Below are 25540 nucleotides of genomic sequence, written 5' to 3'. Positions count from 1 at the left end.
GTCTTTTTTTTTTTTTTTTTTTTTTTTTAAGATCAGTTGCTATAACCAGCAATGCAGTGCAACCAATCATGACAAGTTCCTGACAGCAGCAATCCAAAATAGTTTACTTCTGAAGAGTCAGTTTAATAAAAGGAAATTTTACAAAAAGTATTGTTGATCCACCCATTACGTTAGAATTCAAATTATTAGATTTATTCATTCACTTCTCGGACTTCATGTTAAGCAAACTGTGCAAACACATTATTTTTTTTTACCGATAACACAAATGTTTATTAATTGAAATATCAGCCTTTCATTTATTAATTAGAATGTTGAGAATTATAGCGGATGCTGATTACTGCAATGGAGTGTTCACCATGACCACCGGAAAAATCAATCCAAACAACACTGAAAAACAATTGTAAATCTTTATGTAAAAAAAAAAAAAAATCTGGCAGAAGTACATAAATTTACATGCATTTGTTTGTTCTTAAAAATGTCTAATTTGGCATTTGCTTTATAACACTCATCTGTCAAACTAAAGACAAATATTATAATATTTCTGTGAGGATGTGAGATTCTTTTATTCTTATAAAAGATTACGATGCACAACATTTTCCGTGCCCTCTGTCAGTCTCTCGTCAATAACGGTGATTAGCACAACGCCTTCCACAACATAAGACAACATCGTTATACAATCAGTACACAGTGCGGACCAGCAGTATAAATTATCGTAAGGCGAGAAACACCGACGAAAGTTGCAAATAAATTTGAAAAAATAAAAATAAAAACAAGAAAGCATTCAGTGCATTCTTACAATAGAATACCAAAAATCACATTGAAGACGACAGCAAAATGACTGATTGCACACTTGTTTAGTCCAAGAATCCATCTGTTCATTTCATATGCTGGGAATCCACACAGCCATTCTAAAAGATAGAGAGTCAGAGCTCTCCATCTCAACACTCCGACGTGATTTAATGGCTCGGGAGTTCACTCGACTCAACTGTGATCGTTGGGACACTTTGAATGCACGAGGCCACACTGAGTTCACATTCCATTTGCTCCAGCAGAACCTCAGCGCTGGCTCTCTTCAAATGACCTGTAGAGAATAAAATTAGGCTTTAGATTTGGAATCCCTGTCAGAGAAACATTTTAAAGTTGAAGTCCTCTTTAAAATAAAAAAAAAAAAAAAAAACATGGGGAGAACAGATATGGGGAGATAAAATCCCAAGCTGCAAAACCCCAGTGACAGGCGTGACTTCATTTGCAGAACATGACACCTTGGCAGAAAAAAAAAGGATTGCATTGTAATAATTGCAGCGTCATTGGCAATTCTATTAGATGACTAATGCTAAAATACGTGTTGCAAAGTGTGAGAATCTGATTCAGTGTCTGCCTTTTACCGACATTTACAAACAATCCACAAGCAGTGCTCTAAATCCAACTTTTAACAGAGAATCTTTTTCATCTTATCATTTTTCACAGACAGCAATAACTAGTGCCCAAGTTCATAACACGTGGATGGAATTTCCTTAAATAAACTACAAACCAACAGAGCTCGTTCACGTGACGTCACCATTTTCACGGCGCCATATTGCCGGTTCAAACAGAGCTGCTCGACATTACCCGAGACCTGTTTGTGCTGTTGGTTGTCACAACAGACGTGACAGATATTCAAAGAGATCATTCTATAACACAACACCTGAAAAGACCAGAAAAGATGGATGGATTTCGGCAATTAAACGTGATGGCTTGTGCCCAAATAAATACAGAGAGTCCTTGGTCTACGACTGAGATCCGCTCCTACAGTAGCCATTTAACTCGAATTTTGACTTAAGTCGGATTCCACCATTAAAGTCAGAATTCACATCGCAATACCTTGTACAATAAAAAAAATAATCAACATGATGTACTTAGCATTACTGCTGAGAAGTGCATGGAGAAGAAGAAGGGGAGGCTGTGCTTAGCTACTGCGAAAGAGCCTGGTCCTCAATCCTCTCCATCTCCACAAGTATCAAAGAACATTGTTTTGTGATCATTGTATCCGACATAGGAATGGAGCCCTTCACATGCGCTGAAATACGAGCTCTGTCTTTAATAATTGTCACCACAGTCGACATACTGAAGCCTTGGTGGTGTTGGCGTCCCTCCTTGCTCCAATCTTTTTATGATCTTGAGCTTTGTTTCCATGGTAAGGGATTTTCTTTTGGCTGCAGAAGCATTGTTAAAAGACACAGCTTTTTCCTTCGGGGCGACAATGTAGAAAAAGGATGGTGAAAAATGCAGAGATACTCCCGGCGCACAAACACGGACAAGCATTAGCCAGACAAAATGGCGGACGGGGCACGGCCGTTGTAAAATGAAACGTTTTAGGATGAGACCGTCTTAACCCGAGGACTCCCTGTAGACACGCCTGTGTAGTGATCACTTCATTTCAGGTAGGAATTATTCTTCTCAATCTCAAATTCCCAAGAAGTATTTATAATGCCAAGTTGACTCATTTGAGAACAATGCGTATTTAAAAAAGAAAATAAACCGTCTGTCACAAAAAGGTTAAACAGAGGTTAACGTGTGGCAGCGATTCGCATCTGTGTCTAGAGGAGCCGAATCCCCGCCCTCTTTTTTTTTCCAATCCGAGTTAACGAATGCGATTTTGTGTAAAACCAGGGGTCTTTTATTTATATATTGGTATTTGTATTGAAAAAATCTGAGTGGCTCTATCGCTAATGTGGGATTTATTCTTGATTAGAACAGACCTAGCAACGAAGTATTTGTATGCGTCCAGACTTTTCTACGCTTTCAAACTCTTCCGTGTAAATCTCGACGACTTACTCACCAGATTCACGTGTAGATCCAATTGTCCAAGTCAAGCGGAAGTGGGTTAACAGTCCACTTCTTATCAGCGAAAACATTGACTCCGGCATTACATATGAGTCCTCTGTGCCAAGTGTCTCTCATTATTCCACGTACCTTTGTTTATTATTACCTTCTAAATGTTTAATTGTATCAGACAAACCCTGGATGTCGCGCTAATGGACGTATTTTCGTTTCGTCTCAACGGAATTAACTTGCAACAATGCTTTGTTTGACCGGCAATATGGCGATGTCAAATGATTTCATGGCATAGGTGCACGAGCTCTATATGTGCAGAGATGAAATGCAAAGCAGGTAAAACTGATTAAATAAGGATGCGCAAATATGAAGGACGAAAAAAAAAAGGAAAAAAAAGGCATTACTCTGAGAATCGCTGTTTCACACTCAATATTGTGTCATAGCAAACGCATATCGTCACACTTGGAGAGAAAACTTCATATTTCCAAATACAATACAAACCAATATTACCGGTCAGTCCCCAGCCATTATCAATTTAAAGTACGTACTAAAAATACTGTAGCTTTAAATAGATAACATCAACGCTTCAGTGCAGAAGGAACTGGTCAGCCACAAAGATAAGAATGTGCAGAATGTGTGTGAAAATGCTTTGTCAGCTCATTGTATTACTTATTGCATCACTTTAAGACACGTGACGAAATTCAGGAAGATGATATAAAGAGTGCTGATGTGTTGACGATGGCGCGCAACAGTATATAATCGCAACGTATAATACGTATAATACCAACTTGAACAAAGCGGTTTGTGGCATCTCGAGCAAGACAGCATTTCAGTCATGTCCTGCAAAGTAGCACTTTTGAAGTTAAGAGGATGATGTGTGCATCCATTATAGGGAGCAGAAAAAAAAAGCACAGAGGGACCCTACTACAAGACTCCAAATCTCACCTGAGCTCTTCTTTTAGTCTTTTGAGTTTATCAAAGAGAGAGTTATTCTTGACCTGCATGGGCGCAGCTGGTACGAACCAGGCTGCAATGAATTTGCATATGACCACGATGTGCTGCAAGTAGAGATGAGATCGGGTTGTCAAGAAAGGGTCGACCGTGTGATATACAATCATGTCGTTAAATCTGTCAGCGAAAGCACGTTTGTTCCCATCGTTGCGACGCTTACCTCAAACAAGATGACAAATGCAAAGCGCACAGCTAAAATGAGCCAGAATTGTGGAGTAAGGTCATAGTCCTCACTGTCCCTGTAGTCTTTATAGCTGCGGAGAAGAGGTCAAATGTCACCTTCCTAATCAATGCATTTTAAAGTTTGACGACGAAGAAGGTGTTCGGTCAACATTAGCTCCTACACATTCCAATGAGAGCATTAACTCCAAATGTGCTGGGTGGGAAGGGGGAACAAACCTGCAGGACGTGACATTCATTCCATTGGGAGTTACCATCTGATCTGGGGAAAACTCTCTCCGAATTTCCACGTTATCCATGGTGGCGCTGGATAGAGTATTATTTATGTAGCCAACCATGCAGCTTGGGAGAAAGAGAAACACACAAATCAAAATGGAGGCATTACGCATGGCATGGCTGAAAATTGGATATTTTCTTTTGAAAGAAAACACATTCTCACTCGATGTCTGTCGCAGTGCTGTTGACGCAAGGCCCGTAGCGGTACTGGTACACCAGGCGGGGGATGAAGTCCGAAGACACGCCGATGACGAGGCCATTTGCAATCACAGCTAAGACCCCAATAGCCTCCAACAAATTTATCCACACACCTGAGGAACAGCAAACTTGTAAACAAAGTGTATTTAAACAACATTTAAAGGGCCACTGTCATGAAAGGATAGCTCATTGTTCCTTCGTGTTAGCCAAAATGCCGGCTTGTTGCATTGCTGGACATTGCTTGAACACTCGGGAGGATGGATTTACCCTTCATAAGCTTGCAAGAGACCCGGTTTGTTGTGAAAAATGGATTGCACGGGTGCAATAGACAAGAGCTTCGAGGGTTTCAAATGGCAGGCAGGTGTGCATACAGCTACTAAAAAAAAAATAATAGTTTGGGGCAGACCACGTACTCGGTCTCTCATAACGTCACAAAAGATACGCGTACGTATGACAGGCATGCTAAATGTGTCAATGTGCGCGTCGGACGACGTCGGGGTCACTGGCGAAGGCTGCTGCATCGCCTCGCCAGCGAAGACTGGGCGTCGGGCTCGCGGACGGCGGCGGCTCTGAAGAATGCTGCCGACAATGCCCCACCCAGCCGCGTGCGACGACAACGCCGTAAAGCACCCCGGCTCGACGGTGTTCATCGTGGACAGCGGCGGCTATGAACAATGCCGTAAAGCGGCCCGGCTCGGCGCCGAGGTGGCTTATCATGAGCCACCCCGCCCGGCTGCGACGACCCACCCTGGCCGCCGGGGTGGCTCGCGCAGCTGGCCGCCGGCCTTATCGGCCAGGGTGGCTCATCTCCTCTGCGGAAGTGGATCAGGTGGGGAGGCGTTTTAGCCGTGATCACATATCATCTGAATATGGCTCGAAACAATAGGGTAATATCTCCCTGGTAACTTCACTCGATTGTGCGATGTTCTCTTCTTCGAAAAGAGCTTCCGTGTCAGAAGGGGCGTGTTCGTCTCCCATAGTAGGGTCCACAGCGTGTTTTCAATCGCGGATGTCCTTGGGTGACGTCACGGACAGGGGAAGCAGCCAATATGGCGACCACTTGGATTTCGTCGAATAAGACTTCTGTAACTTTGCGCATGGATGACGCATTCTCCGCTCTTATTTATTTTTTCGAATAGACACTGAAGTGACCTTTAAAGCCCAAGTGTCATTCCTATAAACATTCTAAAATAGATATTGTAATGAAAAACACATGTGACATTGTTCACTTCAATGTCTATACGAAAAAATAAATATGAGTAGAGAGCGCGTCATCCATGCGCTAAGGTGCAGAAGTCTCATTCGACATCCAAGTGGTCGCCATATCGGCTACACCTACTGCCCGTGACGTCAACCCAGACATTCGCCATTGAAAACACGCTTTGCCACATATTATGGGAGACGAACACGCCCTTTCTAACATGGAAGCTCTTTTCGAAAAAGAGAATATCTCACAACCAAGTGAAGTGACCGGGGCAATATTACCCTATCGTTTCGAGCCATATTTAGATGATATGCGGCTCATGCCCACACCGCCTCCCTGTCCGATCCACTTCCGCAACGGATATGAGCCACTGCAGCCCGGCGCTGCGACGAGCCACCCCGGCCGAAGCCGTGTTGACAAGGCCGGCGGCCAGCAGCGATCCACAAGGCCTGCGGAAGCCTTCCGATGCGCACATCGACACATTTAGCACCACTGACTTACGGATTACACCCCCTACCTTCCCCCCAACTATTGTTTTTATAGTAGCTGTATACACACCTACCTGTCATTTGGAACCCATGAAGCTATCGTCCTTTGCACCTGTGCAATCCATTTTTCACGACTAACCGGATCTTTTGGAAAAGTATAAAGAGCAAATCCATCCTCCCGAGTGGTCGACCAATATCCAGCAATACAACAAGCCGGCATTTTGGCTAACACGAAGGAACAACGAGCTACCTTCCAGCAGGTAAAACTAGTAGAAACATACAAAACCGCCTGAGTGGACGTCTGCTACTAACATCCCTTCCGGCTTCTTCTCGAAAACAAATCCCTCAAGAGGATTTTCATAGCGGGAGTTACAAAAAGTCATACACGTCAAAATCATGTTTTGTGGTGAAAAAACGGCTGGTTCCATACCGGCTGCCGTTTTTTCATAATAACATACTAAAAATCCTGCATTTCATGACAGAGGAGCACCCGACTTTTGTCCCAGTCACTGCCGTAGCATATTTGCCAAATTAGCTCGTTTCACCATCATTGCTACGCTCACCAATATCATTGGTCTTCTTGGGAACCATTCTGCGCTCCAGGGTGACCATCTTAATGGCGTCCAGGCGAATCTCAATAATGTTATTGATGAGGGCCAGCAACGGTGCGAGAGGAAACGCTGCCACAAATATGGTGGTGAAGCTGAACTGGATCACTGCATGGAGGAAAAGCAAGTAAACCACACAAAGCAGGCACTTTCCTTGATTTTCTGGCAATATTTACCCATCTCCAGGAACTCCTTGAAGAGGCTGAAGGAGTCCACGTCATTGAGGCGGTAGTTGTTCAGCCAGTCGCGCAGCTTGCAGTTATCGCACAGCTCCGCTCCATGTTTAGCCTGAGAGTCTTCTTTTAGGTAGCAGTGGGCGCATTTTCTCTGAAGCTTGTGAGTTCTTCTCCTCTTCAACCACTTGCCGAACCACCTGACGCCAGCGGGAGTAGAAAGTCGCTATTTTGGACACACCGTTGACATAACGTGGATGCAACTGCTTGATACGTACGGGCCAGTGAACTCAAAGACGTTACTGATGGTTTGCTTCAGGACCATGATGATGGCCATTTGGATGAAGAGGTCTGTCAGACATCCACTGGGATGACACTGGATGGATAGATGGATTGAAAAACAGCAGTGTGTAAATGAAAAATGCTCATTCCAAAGGAAAATGTAGTTGCATCATGCTTACTCACCTCTTCCAACCTCCATTTGCTCGCTATACGCACATAATGACCCGGGCGACCATTTATCCTGTTCATTCGAGACAAAACCCAAACGGTCATGAGAAAAGTGCAGTTTAACGGACTCGGCTGCTTTCATCGTTGAGTTTTTTTTTTCTTTACCTGCCGAGGAAAAATGCTACGTAGAAGAGCGAGGAGAAATAGGTGAAGAACTGAAAGGTGAACATCTTGACGGTGAAACTCCTCTCGGTGGCAGCAAATGATCTGGTTTTCTCTAGGCACACACATCATTCTTATGAACATAGAAGTGTTCATCCGGGAAACAGACAGCCATTATGTTTTAAATACATCATCACTTTGATTATTTTTTCTTTAATCCACACTGGTAAAATGACAGCTCACTGAAATTGATCCCCAGGAGAAAATTCATTTTACACTCTGTGGAGGGCATCAGTGTTACCTGTATGTAAAAAATCAATATCTGTGGCAGAAGTAACTTCTGGATGGAAATGACAAGTGGCAAAAAAGACAAAGCTAAGTTGGCGGTATTCATATAAATATGCCTTTTGTATTATTTTGACATTCTGATATGGATTCATATCCTCGCTGTTGTCGGACAATATTGATGAAATGCACAAACTGTTTGTGTATTTTCTGACTGTCTCGAATGTCTATTACATCCATCCATCCATCCATTTTCTTTGCCATTTTCTTTGCCGCTTATCCTCACAAGGGTCACAAGTGCTAGGGCCTATCCCAGCTGTCAACAGGCAGGAGGCGGGGTACACCCTGAACTGGTTGCCAGCCAATCGGAGCGCACATGGAGACAGACAACAGCCGCACTCACAATCACACCTAGGGGCAATTTAGACTGTCCAATTAATATCGCAAGTTTTTGGGATGTGGAAGGAATACCCTGTTTTTAGAACGTTTTACTTATGCATTAATTAATAAAATATAACTATATAGCCATCCTGAGAAATTGTTTAACTCAATGGTCTCAAATTCCAATCACCTTGGGGGGCCCCTGTGGGCACATTCTAGCTGAGGCTGGGCCGCAGCATTCGTGCACATGTACGCAATTTAAATGAGAATTTTTTTTAAAAAACATCTTTTTATTTTATTTTATTTTATTTTTTGCACAAAATATAAGCAAGGAAGCTGGTGCAAACAAGTTGTGTACAAAACTACTCATGAAACTCTCCATGGCAATACCACTGTGATTTTCACTCAATGGAAAAATGTTTCTCTGCTTGCATCAAGCCTGGTCGCTGTCACACCCCCGAGAGCTACAACCCCACCGTGATTGGTAGGTTCATCAGCTCCGCACACAATACTGTAAAAGTGCCGTTCATAGAAAACGTCAGGCCCACACTATCGTTTAACTTTCATAGCAATTTGGGGGCCACAAAATTTCATCTTGGGGCCCGCAACTGACCCGCGGGACGCCAGTTTGAGACCACTGGTTTAAATACAGGAATGATAAATAGCGCTTTATTCAAAACCTATTTTGCTACTTTTTTGTGTCATTCACTGTATGAACATTTTCTAACTCAAAATTTGTCCAAGTTCTGAATAGCAAGCACTGCACGGTAGTTCTAATGTGCTTATTTCTATATGTGTGAAGAAGATGCAACTCTTTTTAAACATGCCAGCCAATGTTGGGCTCTCCCGGGCATCTGTTAACATAAACAGCCTCTCATTGGCATCGTGGAGCTTCCTCGTTGGAGGTCACCTGCCCTTTCACGTGACTGATAAATGATGGCCCAGTTCCAGAGTTCACTCAGCTAATTGTTTGTGACCGCACCTTCGTGTTGTCGAGGTACTTTGCTCGCTGCTGTGTGCAGAAATGTTTTCTCGGTCGAATCCGCAAACAGAACCCACGGACGGGCACTGATGTCACCGTGAAAAGGGTTGTCTTCTCAGGGTTCTTATTTATTTAAAAAGAAAAAAGGTGTTGATGTGTGGCTGGAACAGTGGAACTGGGCCACGTGGATGTTGGACTTTTGGGCCACACATTTTCTTGCTGCTCTGCTGCAAGTAAGCAGTGTGCCAGCTTGATGTTTGACTGACAGTAATCCTGCCCTACGTGGGCAGATGCTTTTTTTGTGACAGATACTGTTGAGCATTTATCCAAATTTGTGTCAATACGTATGCGAGACGCTCTTTGTTTTGCTAAATGCAGGAATGTGCGTGGGAACTCAATTTGACTCACCTTCTGCTCTTTAACTCTTCAAACCTGTTTGGACTGTCACTCAAATATAAACATCTTTTCTAATCCTGAAAACAATTATGCATAGAAAAAAAATAGATGCAGTCCAAAATGTGGCACCGCGAGCTTTGGTGTTGTAATGATAATTTGTCGCACAATTTGTGAGGATGGCGCAAAACAGTATGAAATAGACACTTTATTAAATAATGAAATTAAGTAATAGTAACATTTACATTTACCATTATTTCCGGCCTATAAGATGCGACTTTTTCACATACTTCAACCCTGCAGTTTATGCGGTGATGCGGCTAATTTGTGCATTTTTTTCTAACGGCTGCAAGGGGGCACTCGAGCGGAAAAGGTAAGAATGAGACGAGTGGAATATATGTGCCGATGAAGAGACTTTTACCGGTCCGGCCTTGATAACGCTGCGCTAGCGTGTTCCTGTGTGTCTGTGATTTTTACCGATAAGTTTTTTTAACCGGCATTAGCACAGTGGTAGTGTTTGTGTTAGCACGGCGGCGCTAGTGTTAAACTCTCTGTGTACCATCTTTATTTGTAAATATCAATGTGGGTTTCAATGTGGGCACTTGCGGATTTTACACAGCCGTATGTATGTACCAAATGGTATTTCCTTTACAAATGTACTGGGTGAGGCTTATACCCAGGTGCGCTCTGTAGGCCGGGAATTAAGGTAGTGGGATTACATTTAAAAATGTAATGTTTCTCTAAGATTTTTGCACAGTACTGTACACTAACGAGGATCTGAAGTACTGGTAATAGTGCCTGATATACAGTACCTATTTCGCAGAGTTTCATGGCCACGATTCTGTTGACCTGGAAACATAAAGGCGTGATCAGTCACACAGAGGACACGACTACTCTAAACGGAGAGAAATGTGCATTGAAGAATTTTTGTACCCTGGTCATGACGGTGATGATCAGGTAATGGAAAACGGCTCCAAGCATCATGGCTACGCTGTTGGAATGCGTACTCATGAACTCCCACGATCCGTCGGCCAATAACACCGCTGCGATCACCCTGAACACCACCAGTGCGTGCGTCAGACCAATGATGACCAAAATCTGTGGAAACGCACTGTCGAGATCAGAGGTCCCAGACCACCGAACGGTACCGGGCCACACAGACAGATTAAATAAAACATATTTTTGTGATGAACTGGAGGGACTAAAAGAGGATTTCTTTGGCAAAATCAAGTGCTAAACCTATGCCGCTGTAAACGTTTGAGACCCGCTTACTGTCGTAAAAAATGCTCGCAAAAATGAGTAAAAAGCAAACAACTGAAGAGCTTCTACGGAAAGCAGAAAAGACCAAATGGTGAGAGCCTACAACTCCTGAGGAAAAGAAAGTTGTATTTTAAAAAGAGATTATAAGCAGTCTGATTAAATTGTGTGTTTCTTACTAACGACAATTAGGATGCAAGAAGCTAGCGTTGCTTGGTACATGGGAACGGCTTCACAAACGAGGCAACAAAGTCGTACAAGAAACTTTCAGGAAACCATTTTCCTAACGGCGAGTCGTATTTTTAATCATTTTTATTCTAGTCCGTCAAAATATTGGTTTGATCTAAACTGGTCCGTGGTGGAAAAAAAAAAAGTTGTAAATCATAACTCTGTGGCCTGGCATTAATTACCCAAACAATTTCATCTCTATCCCAATTGTCAGCGAGCAATGTGGAGTATTGAACCTTTGTGATTTTATTGGAAAAGACCAAGTACCCACCATAATTGTGACACAGACGAAAACAAGAGTGCTGCGTAAATAGGAGTGCTTGAATTTTTTGGGTTCGCAGTTTACATCGTTGACAATCTCTAAGATGAGTTCCTCCTAAAAAAAAAAAACAAGAACAAACAAGAAATGAACAATTAGTTTAATACTGAAGATACAGGCAAAACAAATTGAACGTTAATTGATTGTACCTCTTCCTCACACCAATCCGATACCTTCCATTCACACACATAAGAAGTTCGATGCCTTTTCCAGAACTCCAAAAACAGCGTGGCTGTAAAAATAAGTGTGCAAAATTAATCCGCAAAATCTTAATGGCCCCAGTGATTTGAACTCTTATGTATAGTTTATAGGGAAATATTTTGAAGCGGGTCAAACTGCAAATTGAATAGGAGGGCCTATGCCCTCAATGGAAAATCATAAGCTAAATTACAACATCCGTGCTCTACTTTTACACCCTCAATGTCTTCTTTATCTTGCTCACCCTGCCCTTTCATGCATGGTATGTAGCGCCTTTGTTACTTTTGCAGACACCACTTCCTCCTCGTAGTGCGCTCTTCATACGGCTGCTCGAATACACTTCGACCAACAGTTCCTAGCTGAATCAATATTGCACTGCTCAACTACACAGGATGCGTCCAGAAAAAGAGTGACCAAATCTTTAGAAAGAGTCAAAACCTACAAAAACTGGGAAAACAATAATGCGGTTAGAAATGGCTGCTGTATGACCCTCACACTCACCCTTGATAAAATAAACATGTAGTGAAAGGAATTGGAATTTCTCAACAGCCACAAATAAAAGGCCTGATCTGCTGTCTTGATCACTATTCAAATATTTTCTTCCATGCAATTGTATTAATTTATTTCCAACAGTCAGTCAACCTCTATTTTCAGTAACGTGACCAAAATGAACAGAAAGAAAATCATTTTTATTATATATTAGAGGTTTAAGGAATGAAATGCATGCAGTTGTTTTGAGGGTAAAAATGCAGTCTTAAAATGCTTAAATTGTGGATTAAGTCAGGTGAATCCTCGCTGGATGTACAGTCCTGCTCACCATTATTGGCATCCCTTAAGTTTTTGAATAACTGTACTAAATTTACATAATCAGGATCTTTTAATTGTAGACCCAAAGGAATTTAACAAAGAAACTATTTTTTCATCTTTTTCCTCTTGTCATTTGAAAGACATACAACAGACAAGAGCATGTGCAGCAATATTGGCAGACCTCCTTAATGGTTGCAGGTTCTTTGTCACCGTTGAGAGCTTCCAAATGTTTCTTGTATCCATCTATAAGCTTTTTGCACTTCTCAGTTGGTATTTTCCCCCACTTTGCAATTTTTTTGAGCTCTTGAATATTTGTAGGGTTCTTTTCCTCAATGGCAAATTTCAGATCCCCAAATATTTCCAGAACTCAGTGACGCCCCACCATTTCAACCATTCCTTTGTGGTTTTGGATGTGTGCTTTGGGTCTTTGTCTTGCTGGAGGATCCACAAGTTTCACCCCAAATCAAGTTTTTTTACACTGGGTTAGACATTTCAATCTAAAATCCTTCATAATTTTCTGATTTCAGGATGCCGATCGAGGGCTCCAGTCCCATATGCAGAAAATCAGCCCCACAGCATTATGGATCCTCCACCATGCTTGACTATGACCATGTTGCTCTTTTCCTTAAAGGGTTCATCATAAATGTACCGTATTAAATACAAATGTTGTTTCACTTGATTAACTATTGTCTTTGAGAAAGACCACAATTAGAACTTAAACTTCATGACTCCCAATAATGCTGAGCAGAATTGTAAAACGCTTTTACTGGCTTCAAGACTCCTAGGCAGAAAACCTCGCATTTTATAAAGGCTGTTTCCTTGACACTTTCAGGTAAAGAAAACACTTTTAAGGACACTTGACTCACCCCATACTGCCATTACCATGGCAAACACCACTGTGCCATTGTTGTCAAAGAGCAAACTCACCTGCGGATGTGAAACCAGCAGTGAGACTCGAGAAAAAACACTTGGAAGCCGACGCTCCGACGTACCTTGGCGTAGGTGCACGTGTCTGACAGCAGCCACACTTTGCATCTCTTGTCACAAAGAGGGCACATGACCAAATCCACATCGCAGACTTCCTTTCTACAAGACAACAAGCACTCAGATTGTTCATCGAGGGTTGGCGCCGAACGTCAGGAGTCGACTTAAATCTTACATGAGGGGTGACGTGTTGAAGAAGGCGAGGCCATAGAGGAAGACGATGACCCCAATGAGAGCTGGAGGGATGAGCATGTATGTGTACCAGCCCAGCCACAGGTAGTACAAGGCCACCTTCTCCCCAAAGTAATTCCTGTTAGCACAAGGTGTCTTTAGAGCACTGTGTCGCAACCTTTATTGAGCCAGCCCCGTTTTTTTTTTTTTTTTTTTTTTATTAGAAAGTCCACAAAGCAAACCATCAAATAAAAATGGTACAAAATTAATGAATACTGATCCCGTCGAGCTTGTCTTAATTCTCACAAATTGACTTCCTCAGAATGAAATACAGTATGTGCCTGTTAAATCGGAACACCGAGATGATACACTCAAACGAAGCCATGATTATATCGTTGTATGTGATGTACCCAATGGGTGGGTACACTCAACTTTATTTCAAATGTGTGCCATTCACTCTTCTTCATTGGCATACATACATGAACAAAGATATATTTATAATTAACATGTGGTTCCATCCATCCATTGTCAATACCACTTATACTGTTCAGGCTCACAGGGCGCTGGAGACTATCCCAGCTGCATTTAGGCGAAAGGCTGACAACACCCTAAACTGGTCACCAGTCACTCGCGGGCCACCAGTAAGTTACCTTTATCTTGTACTTTTCAGACACATTAAATTAAATGGTATCATTTCCCATGGCGCGCCTGATGATCTCACACATTTTTCATGGACTACAAATGATGATTTTGAACAGACGGACAACACCGCCTCAACAATAACCTTGACGCAAAAATAAATACAATTACAAGATAGAAACATATTGCCATTCATAGCAATACAGTAAGTCTCCAGTGTCACCTGACACACTGACTTTTTATTAAAGTTAACATAATGTGTTTTATTCTTCTTTTTTTTTTACGTTTTACTCATGATTAACTACTTTTTGGAGTTTATTTCTTGCCACTGAAAAAAATAGCAGTTTCTCACCAGATATTCTTTCCATTTGTGACATCCCAACACAACACTGTGACGCTGACTCACTGCATGGCCCCAGGTGAACGTCAATGACTTCATCACACTGCATTTGTCTTTCATCCCTCAACTGTCATCTTTTATAATCATGACATACTTCCTACTATCTACCACACCGCATACTTTATTTATATTGCACAACTAAGTTGATACAGTCCTTTGTTCCATTGTGAGGTGCCTAAATCGTCTGACTTGTGTGTTTGCATTTGTCTCCCTCATAAGCAAGGTGACAGGCCGAGATGCACCCCCTCATTCTTTGTCTTCAACTCAAAGGCTGTGCTGAGCTCACATCCAAAGCCACGTCCCCCACAGTAATTTGTTAGCCATTACAGTGATTAACAAAGCTTCACAGACAAACTGCGTAAGACCTTCTTGCACATGTACCCATTAAAAAATGTACCGGTTGAAAACATACATCGGTGGCAGTAAACAGGTCAATTCCAACTGCTGAGAGTAAACATTCACGGTGGGGAACAAATTGTTATTATCTTCCCGAAACAATTGGCTGTTCAGTTCAGAATCAGCTTTATTGGCCAAGTATATGAAAACACACGAGGAATTTGTCTGCAGTAGTTGGAGGTTGAAGGGTTTACATGCCTACAGATTACTTCTCAATCTATTACCTTTTTTTTAGGGAGAAATGTATTCAATCTTTGAACACTTGATTTGATGTTCCAAGTTCCACTATTAGGTGCAAAAAAATGTCAAACACTTGTTTGACCTTCCGAGTTCAATTGCAAGGAATCTGCGCTGTAACACGAGACACCATTTTGTCAGCGCCATGTTTTATACAATTTAGCTCCTAATTAAGTAAGTCATGACGTTTGTTTCTCCGCTTTGCTATTTGGACCAGAGCAAACTCCGGGGAAACCAGCTCCAATCTAAATAGCCATGAAGTAGTTTCTTATTTAATAATTACTCAAACAATGTCACTTGGTCAGTGACAATGAGGACAAGACTCTCGCCGTTTCCAAGATGAACGTAAATCAGAGGAGGGTAAAAATTATCAACAATATGGCGGCAAAGCCTTCGTTTGCAGACAAGTAGAAGCATGTGGAGAGCTGTTGCACACAAACCTGACGGCAGTAATGGGTTGCCCTTGGAAACAAGCAGTCCATCGAGCCCAGCTATCTGTCAGCTCTCGCTGTTTCTTTTTCTAAAGAAGCAAAGCAAATTGGCGACATGATCAGAACGAGAGCGCACAGCTAGGACGGGATCATCTAAAAACACTCACAATATTGCCTTATTGATGCAACTAATGGCAAAAACCAGCTTTGTAACTAGCTTGTGTCATGTTGGTGCCACTTCCCCTGTGGTAAATCTTGTGAGAGGAAAATCTCCTGACATTAAGAGGTGCAATGGTGAAGAAACCAAACCCTGACACTTGACTATTTGGATGACTCACTGGCATGAGACATCTCTTAATGATTCGCACATAGCTGCTGTCGGTGAACTTTACTAGGAGCCGTCTATTGTTTGGAAACACTTTTGACAAGTTGTTTAACACTACAACTCCACAGGAGAGTAAAACACTTTGGTGACCTGTGATATGTCGATATATAACAGAAGCCAACAATATTACGAGTTCTCCCTCTCTGTTGTGTTTAATCGGACCACCCGCATGTGACGCGCCTTTATTTGTCTTTTCACTCACTTTTTCTATAGAAGCAACTGTTAAACCTGAAAATCCTGCCAAAGTATTAAAACTGCTAATGAATTTAGCTTTAACTGGGGTCGTCTTCGGTGATCTACATCATGTGGCTGTTGGGTGGAAACGTATGTCCAAAAACTGTCGATTTTATTTTATCCATCCATCCATTTTGTTCGCCGCTTATCCTCACAAGGGTCGCGGGGAGTGCTGGAGCCTATCCCAGCAGTCAACGGGCAGGAGGCGGGGTACACCCTGAACTGGTTGCCAGACAATCGCAGGGCACACATCGAGACAAACAGCCGCACTCACAATCAATTTAGGGTGTCCAATTAATGTTGCGTGTTTTTGGGATGTGGGAGGAAACCGGAGTGCCCGGAGAAAACCCACGCAGGCACGCGGAGAACATGCAAACTCCACAAAGGCGGGGCTGGGATTAAACCCGGGTCCTCAGAACTGTGAGGCCAACGTTATCCAGCTGAGTTATCGTGCTGCCCCATTTTTAAAATATTTTTACAAACCGATACTGCCTATATGTCTCTATACTTCCGGTTGTTTTATGCATTATTAACTAATTTAAAGTGGTGAAATATGCTTGAAAATTTGTTAACTCTCTTGAATGCTCAACCGACAGATGAAATGCCAAAATCCTTTGATGCTAAGACCTTGGTAGAAAAGAAAAAGAAAGAAAGAAATATGGGTAGACGATATAACCACAGTCATTTGCTTTTCTCAAGAATTGAAAGCCGTTTGTCAGGTGGTTCACGTCAGCGCAGAATTTGACGCGGCCGGCATGTGCTCTCCTATTTCAATCAATGACAGCGTAATAAATCAAAATTGGGTTTTTACCTCATGCAGGCAGAACCTCGCCTCAAAAACCTTCATCTTCATGAGCTCTCGCAGGCCCTCTGGCAAGATTAAAACACAATTCAAGACTGAGCCAACCTATCGTCAAAGAGGATTTGGAGTGTATTAAAAGGCCCTTACCTCCAGAACTGATCGGTGTGTGGTTCAAGATGAAGTGGACTACCCTAATCCTGAAGGAAGTAGATGTAGTACATCACTAGCAGAGCAACTATACAGTACAACCTCTTAAATTGTACAATTTATAATTTGCCACCGACGAGCAAACTATGTATCACATGCGTGTTGCCAAAACAAATTCCTCATTTCTATGCAGGCTTGAGCGCTACACCTCCAATGCAAGTACATAAATTTTATCATGAAAGTGAGCAAATAAATTGTCACGTGTAGCGCAACCGTCACGTATCAATAAATTAACGGCGACGAAGGCAGACGGTTTTACCTGGTGCTGAGAGGCACGTTGTTCTGGTCCGAGCTCCAGTTACAGGCATCGGAAACTTTAAGGAGATATCTGTACTTTTCGAAAACCTCTATAGGAGCTTGGATGCCAAAGAAGACCAGGTCATCGTCTGGAATTTTCTGCGCCAAAGAAAAATCAATGATGATGTCATTCAAGTGTTACGTGTAGACGGAATTGTGTAATGGTACACGAGAGGACACTCACTGTGACTTTAAAATTCTTCTTTTTCAGCTCCTCAATGAATTCAATTTGCTTCTTGATAGCCTCTCGGTCCGTATGCTCTCTCGTTTTCGCAACCAGGACATAGTCGTACGAGAGGGGGTTGTACTGTAGCTCAAAAACAATATAACATCGATGTAAACATTTGCATTAAACACAAACACTTGATTTCGTTACAACATGCGATAAGTTGGGCAAATTCTTTCTTATGAACAACGTTGATACTTCTTAGCCTCAACATTAGGCAAAGTTGTAATGAGATCCAATAGAAAAACTGTCCCCGAAATAAGAACACGGCTTATGCGATTGACGATGTTCATTTAACAATCACGTTTTACGGTGGTGGCCATTTGGAGGGGTGCAAAACTGCACACTTTTGTCGATTTAAGCACCCAAATAAAGTGCGCTAAGGACAGAAATCTTTGTCAATGCAGAAAGCTCTTGTATTGGATCTCCCAATCAAGTGAATATAAACGTTTATTTATTTGGCAAGGTGGATGTATTTCTTATTGAGCAAATCAAAATGGCAGTGAAAGATATTTGAAGGATTATTAATGTTTGCAAAATAAGCCATATTGAGATGAAACCTATAATTTACTTACCAAAGGAGGGAGTGACATCTGTTCATTGCCATTCTCTTTAACAACTCCCATTAACTCCAGTAGCTCTATGCTGGGCTATTGAACAGATCAATAACAAGCGATGCAATACTTAGTAGGGGAATCAACACAGCAACGTGTGACTGAAGCGCGGTGGTTTTAGGTGACGGAATAATTACTTATCAAATCTGTAGAAAGATCACTTTGTCTATGGACAAGAATCCAGTGCAGCTCTCACGCGGGTGCGTGCGCGCGAGAGAGAAGGCCCGTGTTGATCGGGCCACTGTGGCCTGCCTGACTCACCGCAGTCAGTGGACGGTCGGGGTTAATCTAATGTGACTGAGGCGCATGTGGCGGCATGTGCACTCGCGACGCGTCACGCTTTGGTATTCACAGACGCATTCCACACGACACCGTGTGCAAGACGAGATGACAACATAACGACGGTCCGTTGCTAACACCTACGCAAGCCTCCCGGTAAATCACTTGGATTCATCGTGTAGAGGAGCTCGATTGGTCCACTAATCGACCAGAGTCTTGATCCAACTGTCGTATATGTTTGGAATTAAAATGTGCGCAGCGTGGCACGCATAACGTGGGTCGAGGATGTTCACTCAAGTGAGCCAACCACACAGTTTCAGCCACAGGAGAGAGCAGCGATGCAAATCTATTGCGATCAATACTCCCACGCCACTAGTTATTGTATGTGGCAAAATACTGTAGGTGTGTTCAAAAGCATTCTCACTTCTTGTTTTGCTGGCGTTCCCTTTGTGTCGTTTAGAACACAGGTGTCAAAGTCAGGGCCCGGGGGCCAGATCCGGCCCACCACATGATTTTATTTGGCCCGCTGTTGACTGCGTCAACTTCCATGATTCTTGTTTAAATCTGTACCATAATTTCATATTGTCATGTCATTAATGATAACATTGAGATAAGGAAAGCCTTTTGTGTCACAAAACATCAACAATTGTTGAAATCCCATTACCCTCGATTTCTGATTGGAAAACTAGTTCATAAATTTCATGTGTAAATATGATGAGGTGATTAAAAATTGTTATGGTTTCACAGTCAAAACTGTCCTCTGAAGGAAACCATAATTAGAATGTGGCCTGTGACAAAAATGAGTTTGAAACCCGTGAATTTTAGTTCAGTATGTCTAATTGACAGGTTTCCAGTTACCCGTCATGCCTTGCGACCGCCACCATCTTGTGTGTCATAGAGGTCAGAGAACACGGGTGGTAGTTGAAACGTGAAGTTTTTTCCATCGTTAATTTATCCGATTGGTCTTAGACATATGATGTCGTAGAAAAAGGGAATCCTGGGACTGTAGTGATGTCATCGGAAACCTATCCATACGGAGCTGTAAATGTATTTTCAGTAGAATTTGTGTTGGTCAACATTACCATACAAGATTATGCAATCATTTACATTTAGCTAACAATTTTAACCAAAACTATAGCAGCACGATATTGTTATTTATTTTTAAATTAAATGTGTTATTTATTGTTATTGTTTTTTCCTCTCCTCGCCTAGTAGGCAAATTGCATACGTAAAGAATAGGCCACTTGATAAGGGATAGTGAGGAGGACCACAGCCAGGCTCTTTGCATTCGTGTTTTTGCAAAAGAAGCATCCTGTCAGCATGAATCAGGTATTTAAAAAAAGGGATTGGGCTAATTTCAGATTCATCTCCTTGTCCTCACGCGGAGTCTGTAGCCTGAATACAAAAATGAAAAACTGCAGTGTACAAGTTTGCATTGTACCCTGCAGAGCGTCCAGATTACTGACAGCCCGAAACCTACTGGTGACCAGTCCAGGGTTTGTATTAACTTTCATCCTACACCAACTGAACGAATGTGGTTGTCTAGAAGGAGCAAAATGTCTTCAGGGTTCCAATAGAAAGCAAAAAAAAAAAAAAAAAAAAAAAAAAAAAAAAAAAACCAGTCACGGAAAGCCTACTAGAACACCTGAGATTTTGGGTTAATCAGAGGCACTTGTACGTTAACTCCCATTTTAGATGAGTTTCAATATAACTGTTTCATTCTAAATGAAGTCACAACCCACTTTTTTAAGGGAAACCAGATGATTTCAATGGTTGATTTTCACTTTCTTCTTGAAAAGATGTTTTAAAATTCCAAATTTGTGTTGTACAGGTCATACAGTCACATTAAAAGGTGGACAAATTCTGTTATGAAATTATCTTCTTCTCTTCCTTCCGGGTTGACCCGTCAGGGGTCGCCACAGCGTGTCATCTTTTTCCATCTAAGCCTATCTCACGCATCTTCTTCTTGAACACCCACTGTCCTTATGTCCTCCCTCACAACATCTACCAACTTTTTCGTTGGTCTTCCTCTCGCTCTTTTGCCCGGCAGCTCCATCCTCAGCACCGTTCTGCCAATATACTCACTCTCTCGCCTCTGAACATGTCCAAACCATCGAAGTCTGCTCTCTCTAACCTTGTCTCCGAAACGTTCAACTTTGGCTGTCCCTCTAATGAGCTCATTTCTAATCCTATCGAACGTGGTCACGCCAAGCAAGAACCTCAGCATCTTCATTTCTGCTCCCTCAAGTTCTGCTTCCTGTTATTTCTTCAGTGCTACCGTCTCTAATCCGTACAACATGGCCGGCCTCATCACTGTTTTATGGACTTTGCCCTACATTCTCGCGGAGACTCTTCTGTCGCGTGGACCACCAGACACCTTTCGCCAGCTGTTCCGCCCCGCTCGGACACGTTTTTTCACTTCCTTACCACACTCTCCATTGCTCTGTATTGTTGACCCCAAGTATTTGAAGTCATCCACCCTCACTATCTCTACTCCCTCTCATTTCGTACAGTACATCACACAAATCTGGAATTTAAAAAGGAGTGTGTTGACATTTTATATCCCCTATACATTGTCCGTTGTGAATTTGTTCAAATCGACTATTTTATTATTGGTATTTGTTGTTTTAGTGTGAAAATCAACAAAACCTTTTAGTGGCCCGGTAATGCAAACACTGTCTTTACAGCAGTGACTAAAATCCATTAGCGCTGAATGTCTATCAGAAGACTTGTAGAACAATAATTAGGGTACAATAATTACATCCAATATGATCCAAGGAAAAATTGTGAACCCTCTTCTGTGCACAGAAATCATCACACAGTGAAGAACCGCTCACTTTTTTAAATTAACACACAGATGTGGCCATTTAATGTTTACTCTTCTGGTTGCGGTGGTTTACAACCGCAAACTACACCCACCTGAAGCAAAGTGGGTGTCACATTTGAAATTGCTCTAGTGGCTCTTCCAAATATTCAGGAGAGCCTCTCGGGATGAAGCTGTGCAGCTACACTCACAATAACAATCTCGTCACAGTGTGTCAGTCAAAAGTCAGCAGACTGTGACTGGAAATCCACTTCTAGTTTCGGGTCATTTGTGCCTAAAAGTGATGCCAATCCACTCCAGGTGGTACTTGGACCGCAGTCGCTTCACATGTGTCACGTTAACGTGCACGCGTGCGGTTGTGATGGTGCTAAAAGCCTGATTAGGTTTGTCAGAGTCAAAACAGCAGGCCTGCAGCGACCAAGGGACGTACAGTAACGAGTACATATACAGTAGCGCCTGTTTACAATTATACAATGTGGAAGTAGTGCGAAGGGATACATTTCCTTACCTGCCTCCTGTGTCCTCCTGGCATGATTAGCAGCCGATATAAGATATAAGCAGCGGGTATAAAATAATAATAATAACAATAATGGGGGAAATGGGGTTAGGGGGGTGGGAAGCCCCTAACTCTCCTCGGTGGTAATTCCTGGTCCTTTCGGGCCTGCAGTGAGTTCCTGTGATCTGGCAGGTAACTTCCGTAGTCCTCCTACTCAAAAAAAAAAACGTCGTCGTCGTCGCAGCAAGGAATGTGGGAGCGACTCGACCTGTTGCCCGCGGCGGGATCGAGCGAGCCGCCACCCCGGGTCGCTTCGCTTGAGATCCGCGGCCGATGGAGACGGAAGAGACTCGAACAGACAACGGGCGCTGTGGTAGCTCAGCAGTGCACAGGAGGAGCCTTGTAGATTAAGTCCTCTCAGGTGCGATGGAATTAATTTATTGTTGCCTCCTACTCAAACGATGCCGTATAACTCGCGCTGGCCGCTTGGTGGCAGCAAACGCAATTATTTACGCTCGGGGTAAGAGAAAATAGTATTTGATCCCCTTATTGAACAATGTTCAATTTATATGGTGTGGTATGTTTACTGAAAGTAATAAACAGAATACCCGCCAAAAATACATAAATACATGCACACACACTGAAGAATGAATGATTGCGCATTGAATTAAGTCTTTTTTGTTTTGAATCACCAAGCAAAATATTCATGTATAGTCAGCAATTGATGATTGTTGGCATTAAGCACAGCGTTGATGGGTTTATTGTAGTTTGGGAAGGATTTTGACCCCGTTTCAAAACATAAACGCACCCCCCCCCACACACACACACACACAAAGCTTGCCACAATTCTCCAATAAATGTTAAAAAAAAGACTATTTTCTTTATATAAAAATGATTATTTTACTATGCAATATGATGGGACCATTCCATCACGGAAAACATTGGGTAAAGGACAATAAGTGAAACTGTGTTCCGCACTAGCCCAAGTCTATAAACAACAGATTGGCCTCTTCCAGCTAGCAGATGGCATGACCAAATATGTAAAAAAAAAATCCTGCAGCATTTAAAGAATGTCTGCTACACTATTCCAATAGCCAAAGCCAAAGCAATGACTCTAACTCTTACAGCTGTCATTGTTGCATTTGTCCACATTCCTTCATTTTCTACAAGACAAATGATTGTATTCGAAAAAAGAAAATATCTTGGTTGCTAATGTTTCATTTAAAATTGTTCCCATTTGCACAAAACACAAGCAGTTTGTTTGCATTTTGTTCTTTAAGCCCCTGTATGAAACTGTGAACTTCAACTCAAACATTTGAAAACATGTGTCCCTAATGATCATAAATTTGTGTCGATTCCTACAGGGCCATCATAACTAAAATATGACCTTCAATCACAAAAGAGATTTGACACCTCGTTGCTAAAGCCTTCAAGTCTCTTGACTTCCAGCTCCAGGTTTTCTATTGGTCTAAGGTCTGGAGTCTGACCTTAAATGCTTCGTGTTAAGCCACACCGTCATCTTCCTGGCAGTATGTTCCAGAACCATCCAAGACCCATCTTGGCTGGTGGTTCCATCAGAGATTTTTACAATTGGCGGCTCCGTTCACTGACCCCTCAATGTGGTGAAGTTGGCAGAGAAACGACCCAAAACAATGTTTCCTCATCCATAATTGACTGTAAGGATGGTGTTTACTGGGTCACAATGACATTCTTTCATTTTCCAAACGAAACTGGTTGAGTTGATGGCGTTAACTTGAGTTTTATCTTCCCAGAGCACTTCATCACAATCCTCCTCTGAGTCCTTTAAATTTACTGGTGTATTTAAACCGGGCATGTACACGTGGCTTCTTGAGCAGGGGGACCTTCCGGCCGCTTTGAGATTGCACCGGTCTCAAATCTGGAAGCCTTTGGTCACACGCGATATTGTGTTAAGACTGCCATTTCTATACCGCTGTACGGAAGAAAATGTCAATAATATTAATTAAGATGCTTCTTTTACATTAACATACAGTCCAAGTGAAAGTTTTAGACACGCTTTGTGGTTTTTGGGACAAGCTGATGTTATTTACAGTCATCTTGTATTTAAATGATTTACTGGATTACACACCGTATAGTTCCATTTGGTATTCTACCGGCTCAAAATCAAAGGTGGTCCTGCTTGTCTTGTCATTACTGGCAACTGTTCACAATTAGACATTGGCAGTGCACACCCAAGAACTGCCACATGTTGCGGCCAAAGGACAATATGAGACTGGAGAAAATGTGGTTTGGGGAAATGAGTAGCTGTATTTTGGTGCACGCTGCCACACCCGGCACAGGAGGCCAGGGTAATTACATGAGTACAGGACTGCAGAGGCCACTTGAAGGGCGGCAGTAAAGTAGCGTCCTGAAACTAAATTTAAAGCGAAGGAAAATACATGTTAGATGGCAAGGGAATGCAATCGGGAGAGGCTTTCCTGAACTGGGGGGAGGGGTGGGGGGGTGCAGAGTGGAATTAAGTTTAAACGCTGCAAACATGAAGAAAAGAGCGAGTGGAAAAAAAACACATAAAAACGTACATCTTGGTAGTATTTCTTCATTTATTTGCCTTCTTTGAGATTGTGCTACATAATTCATGAACTAGTCATCATTTCTCAGAAGATGACTGTGCATCCGTGATCCGAATCTGCTCCAAGATGCTTTCAAACTGTTTTGTCTACTTGTTGGTGCAATGTGGTGACTTGATTTGCCATTTCAGCAGGGTGAGTTGTAATCTAGTTGAGCGTCACCGTCAAGAGGATGACCGGTCATAAAATGACGGGCAAGGCCCACCAAGCAGGCTCAGGACAGTTGTGGATTTGAAACATCGTCCGACCCAAAGTGAGTCACCGAAATGGCCACCATTGCAATAACATGCAGAACAAAACTAGGTTGCGTGGTGTAGCTCATGCGTTACAATCCATCCATCCCCTTTCTTCGGCGCTTATCCTCACAAGCGTCCCAGGAGTGCTGGAGCCTATCTCAGCTGTCGACGGGCAGGTGGCAGGTACCCTGAAAAGGTTGCCAGCCAATCACAGGGCACACATAGAGATAGTCACACTCACAATCACACCTAGGGGCAATTGAGAGTCTCCAATTGACGTTGCATGTTTTTGGGATGTGGGAGGAAACCGGAGAATTGGATACTTATTGTCTGTAGGTGTGATTGTGAGTGCAACTGTTGTCTGTCTCCATTTGCCCTGTGATGGGCTGGCAACCAGTTGATGGTGTATCCCACCTCCTTCCCAATGACATCTGAGACTGTCTCCAGCACTCCTGTGACCCTTGCGAGGAGAAGCGGCTCAGAAAATGGATGGACGGATGGATGAGGAGAAAGCAGTGAATTGTTCATAAATGGGAAATTAACTATAATAGATTTGTGCTCAAATGAACAAGGAAGGCTTTTACACCAAGTTGACACCATCATTATTAAAGACCTGTAAAAAGTCTACTCCCTAGTTTTTGAGAACCTTTATTGAGCCAGTT

The 25540-nt window shown here is 42.5% G+C and overlaps 1 protein-coding gene across 3 annotated transcripts; it reads right to left on the bottom strand.

The window, feature by feature from the left end:
• Nucleotides 1–320: 320 nt before the first annotated feature.
• On the bottom strand, nt 321–22423 carry LOC133502477 (anoctamin-9). 3 transcript variants are annotated; one of them, XM_061823308.1, is made up of 24 exons: nt 22049–22423; nt 18399–18473; nt 17782–17910; nt 17560–17696; nt 17241–17290; nt 17103–17161; nt 15682–15761; nt 13574–13708; nt 13407–13500; nt 13281–13341; nt 11559–11641; nt 11362–11466; nt 10539–10703; nt 10418–10454; nt 7568–7679; nt 7418–7475; nt 7231–7328; nt 6956–7152; nt 6735–6887; nt 4445–4592; nt 4225–4347; nt 3986–4079; nt 3760–3872; nt 321–1081 (listed from the first exon to the last, which is right to left on the bottom strand). In XM_061823308.1, the coding sequence occupies exons 1-24, from the start codon at nt 22070–22072 to the stop codon at nt 1057–1059; spliced, it is 2355 nt and encodes a 784-aa protein (XP_061679292.1). In that variant the 5' UTR covers nt 22073–22423; the 3' UTR covers nt 321–1056. The 3 variants fall into 3 exon arrangements, with proteins under 3 accessions (XP_061679292.1, XP_061679293.1, XP_061679294.1); XM_061823309.1 differs by having other exon boundaries at nt 17782–17904; nt 22049–22422; XM_061823310.1 differs by lacking the exon at nt 18399–18473 and having other exon boundaries at nt 17782–17904; nt 22049–22422.
• Between the last annotated feature and the right edge of the window lie 3117 nt (nt 22424–25540).

The sequence above is a fragment of the Syngnathoides biaculeatus genome, chromosome 6 (genome assembly GCF_019802595.1).
Source record: "Syngnathoides biaculeatus isolate LvHL_M chromosome 6, ASM1980259v1, whole genome shotgun sequence".
Classification (NCBI taxonomy): Eukaryota; Metazoa; Chordata; class Actinopteri; order Syngnathiformes; family Syngnathidae; genus Syngnathoides; species Syngnathoides biaculeatus.
This window is presented reverse-complemented; position numbering and strand designations above follow the sequence as displayed.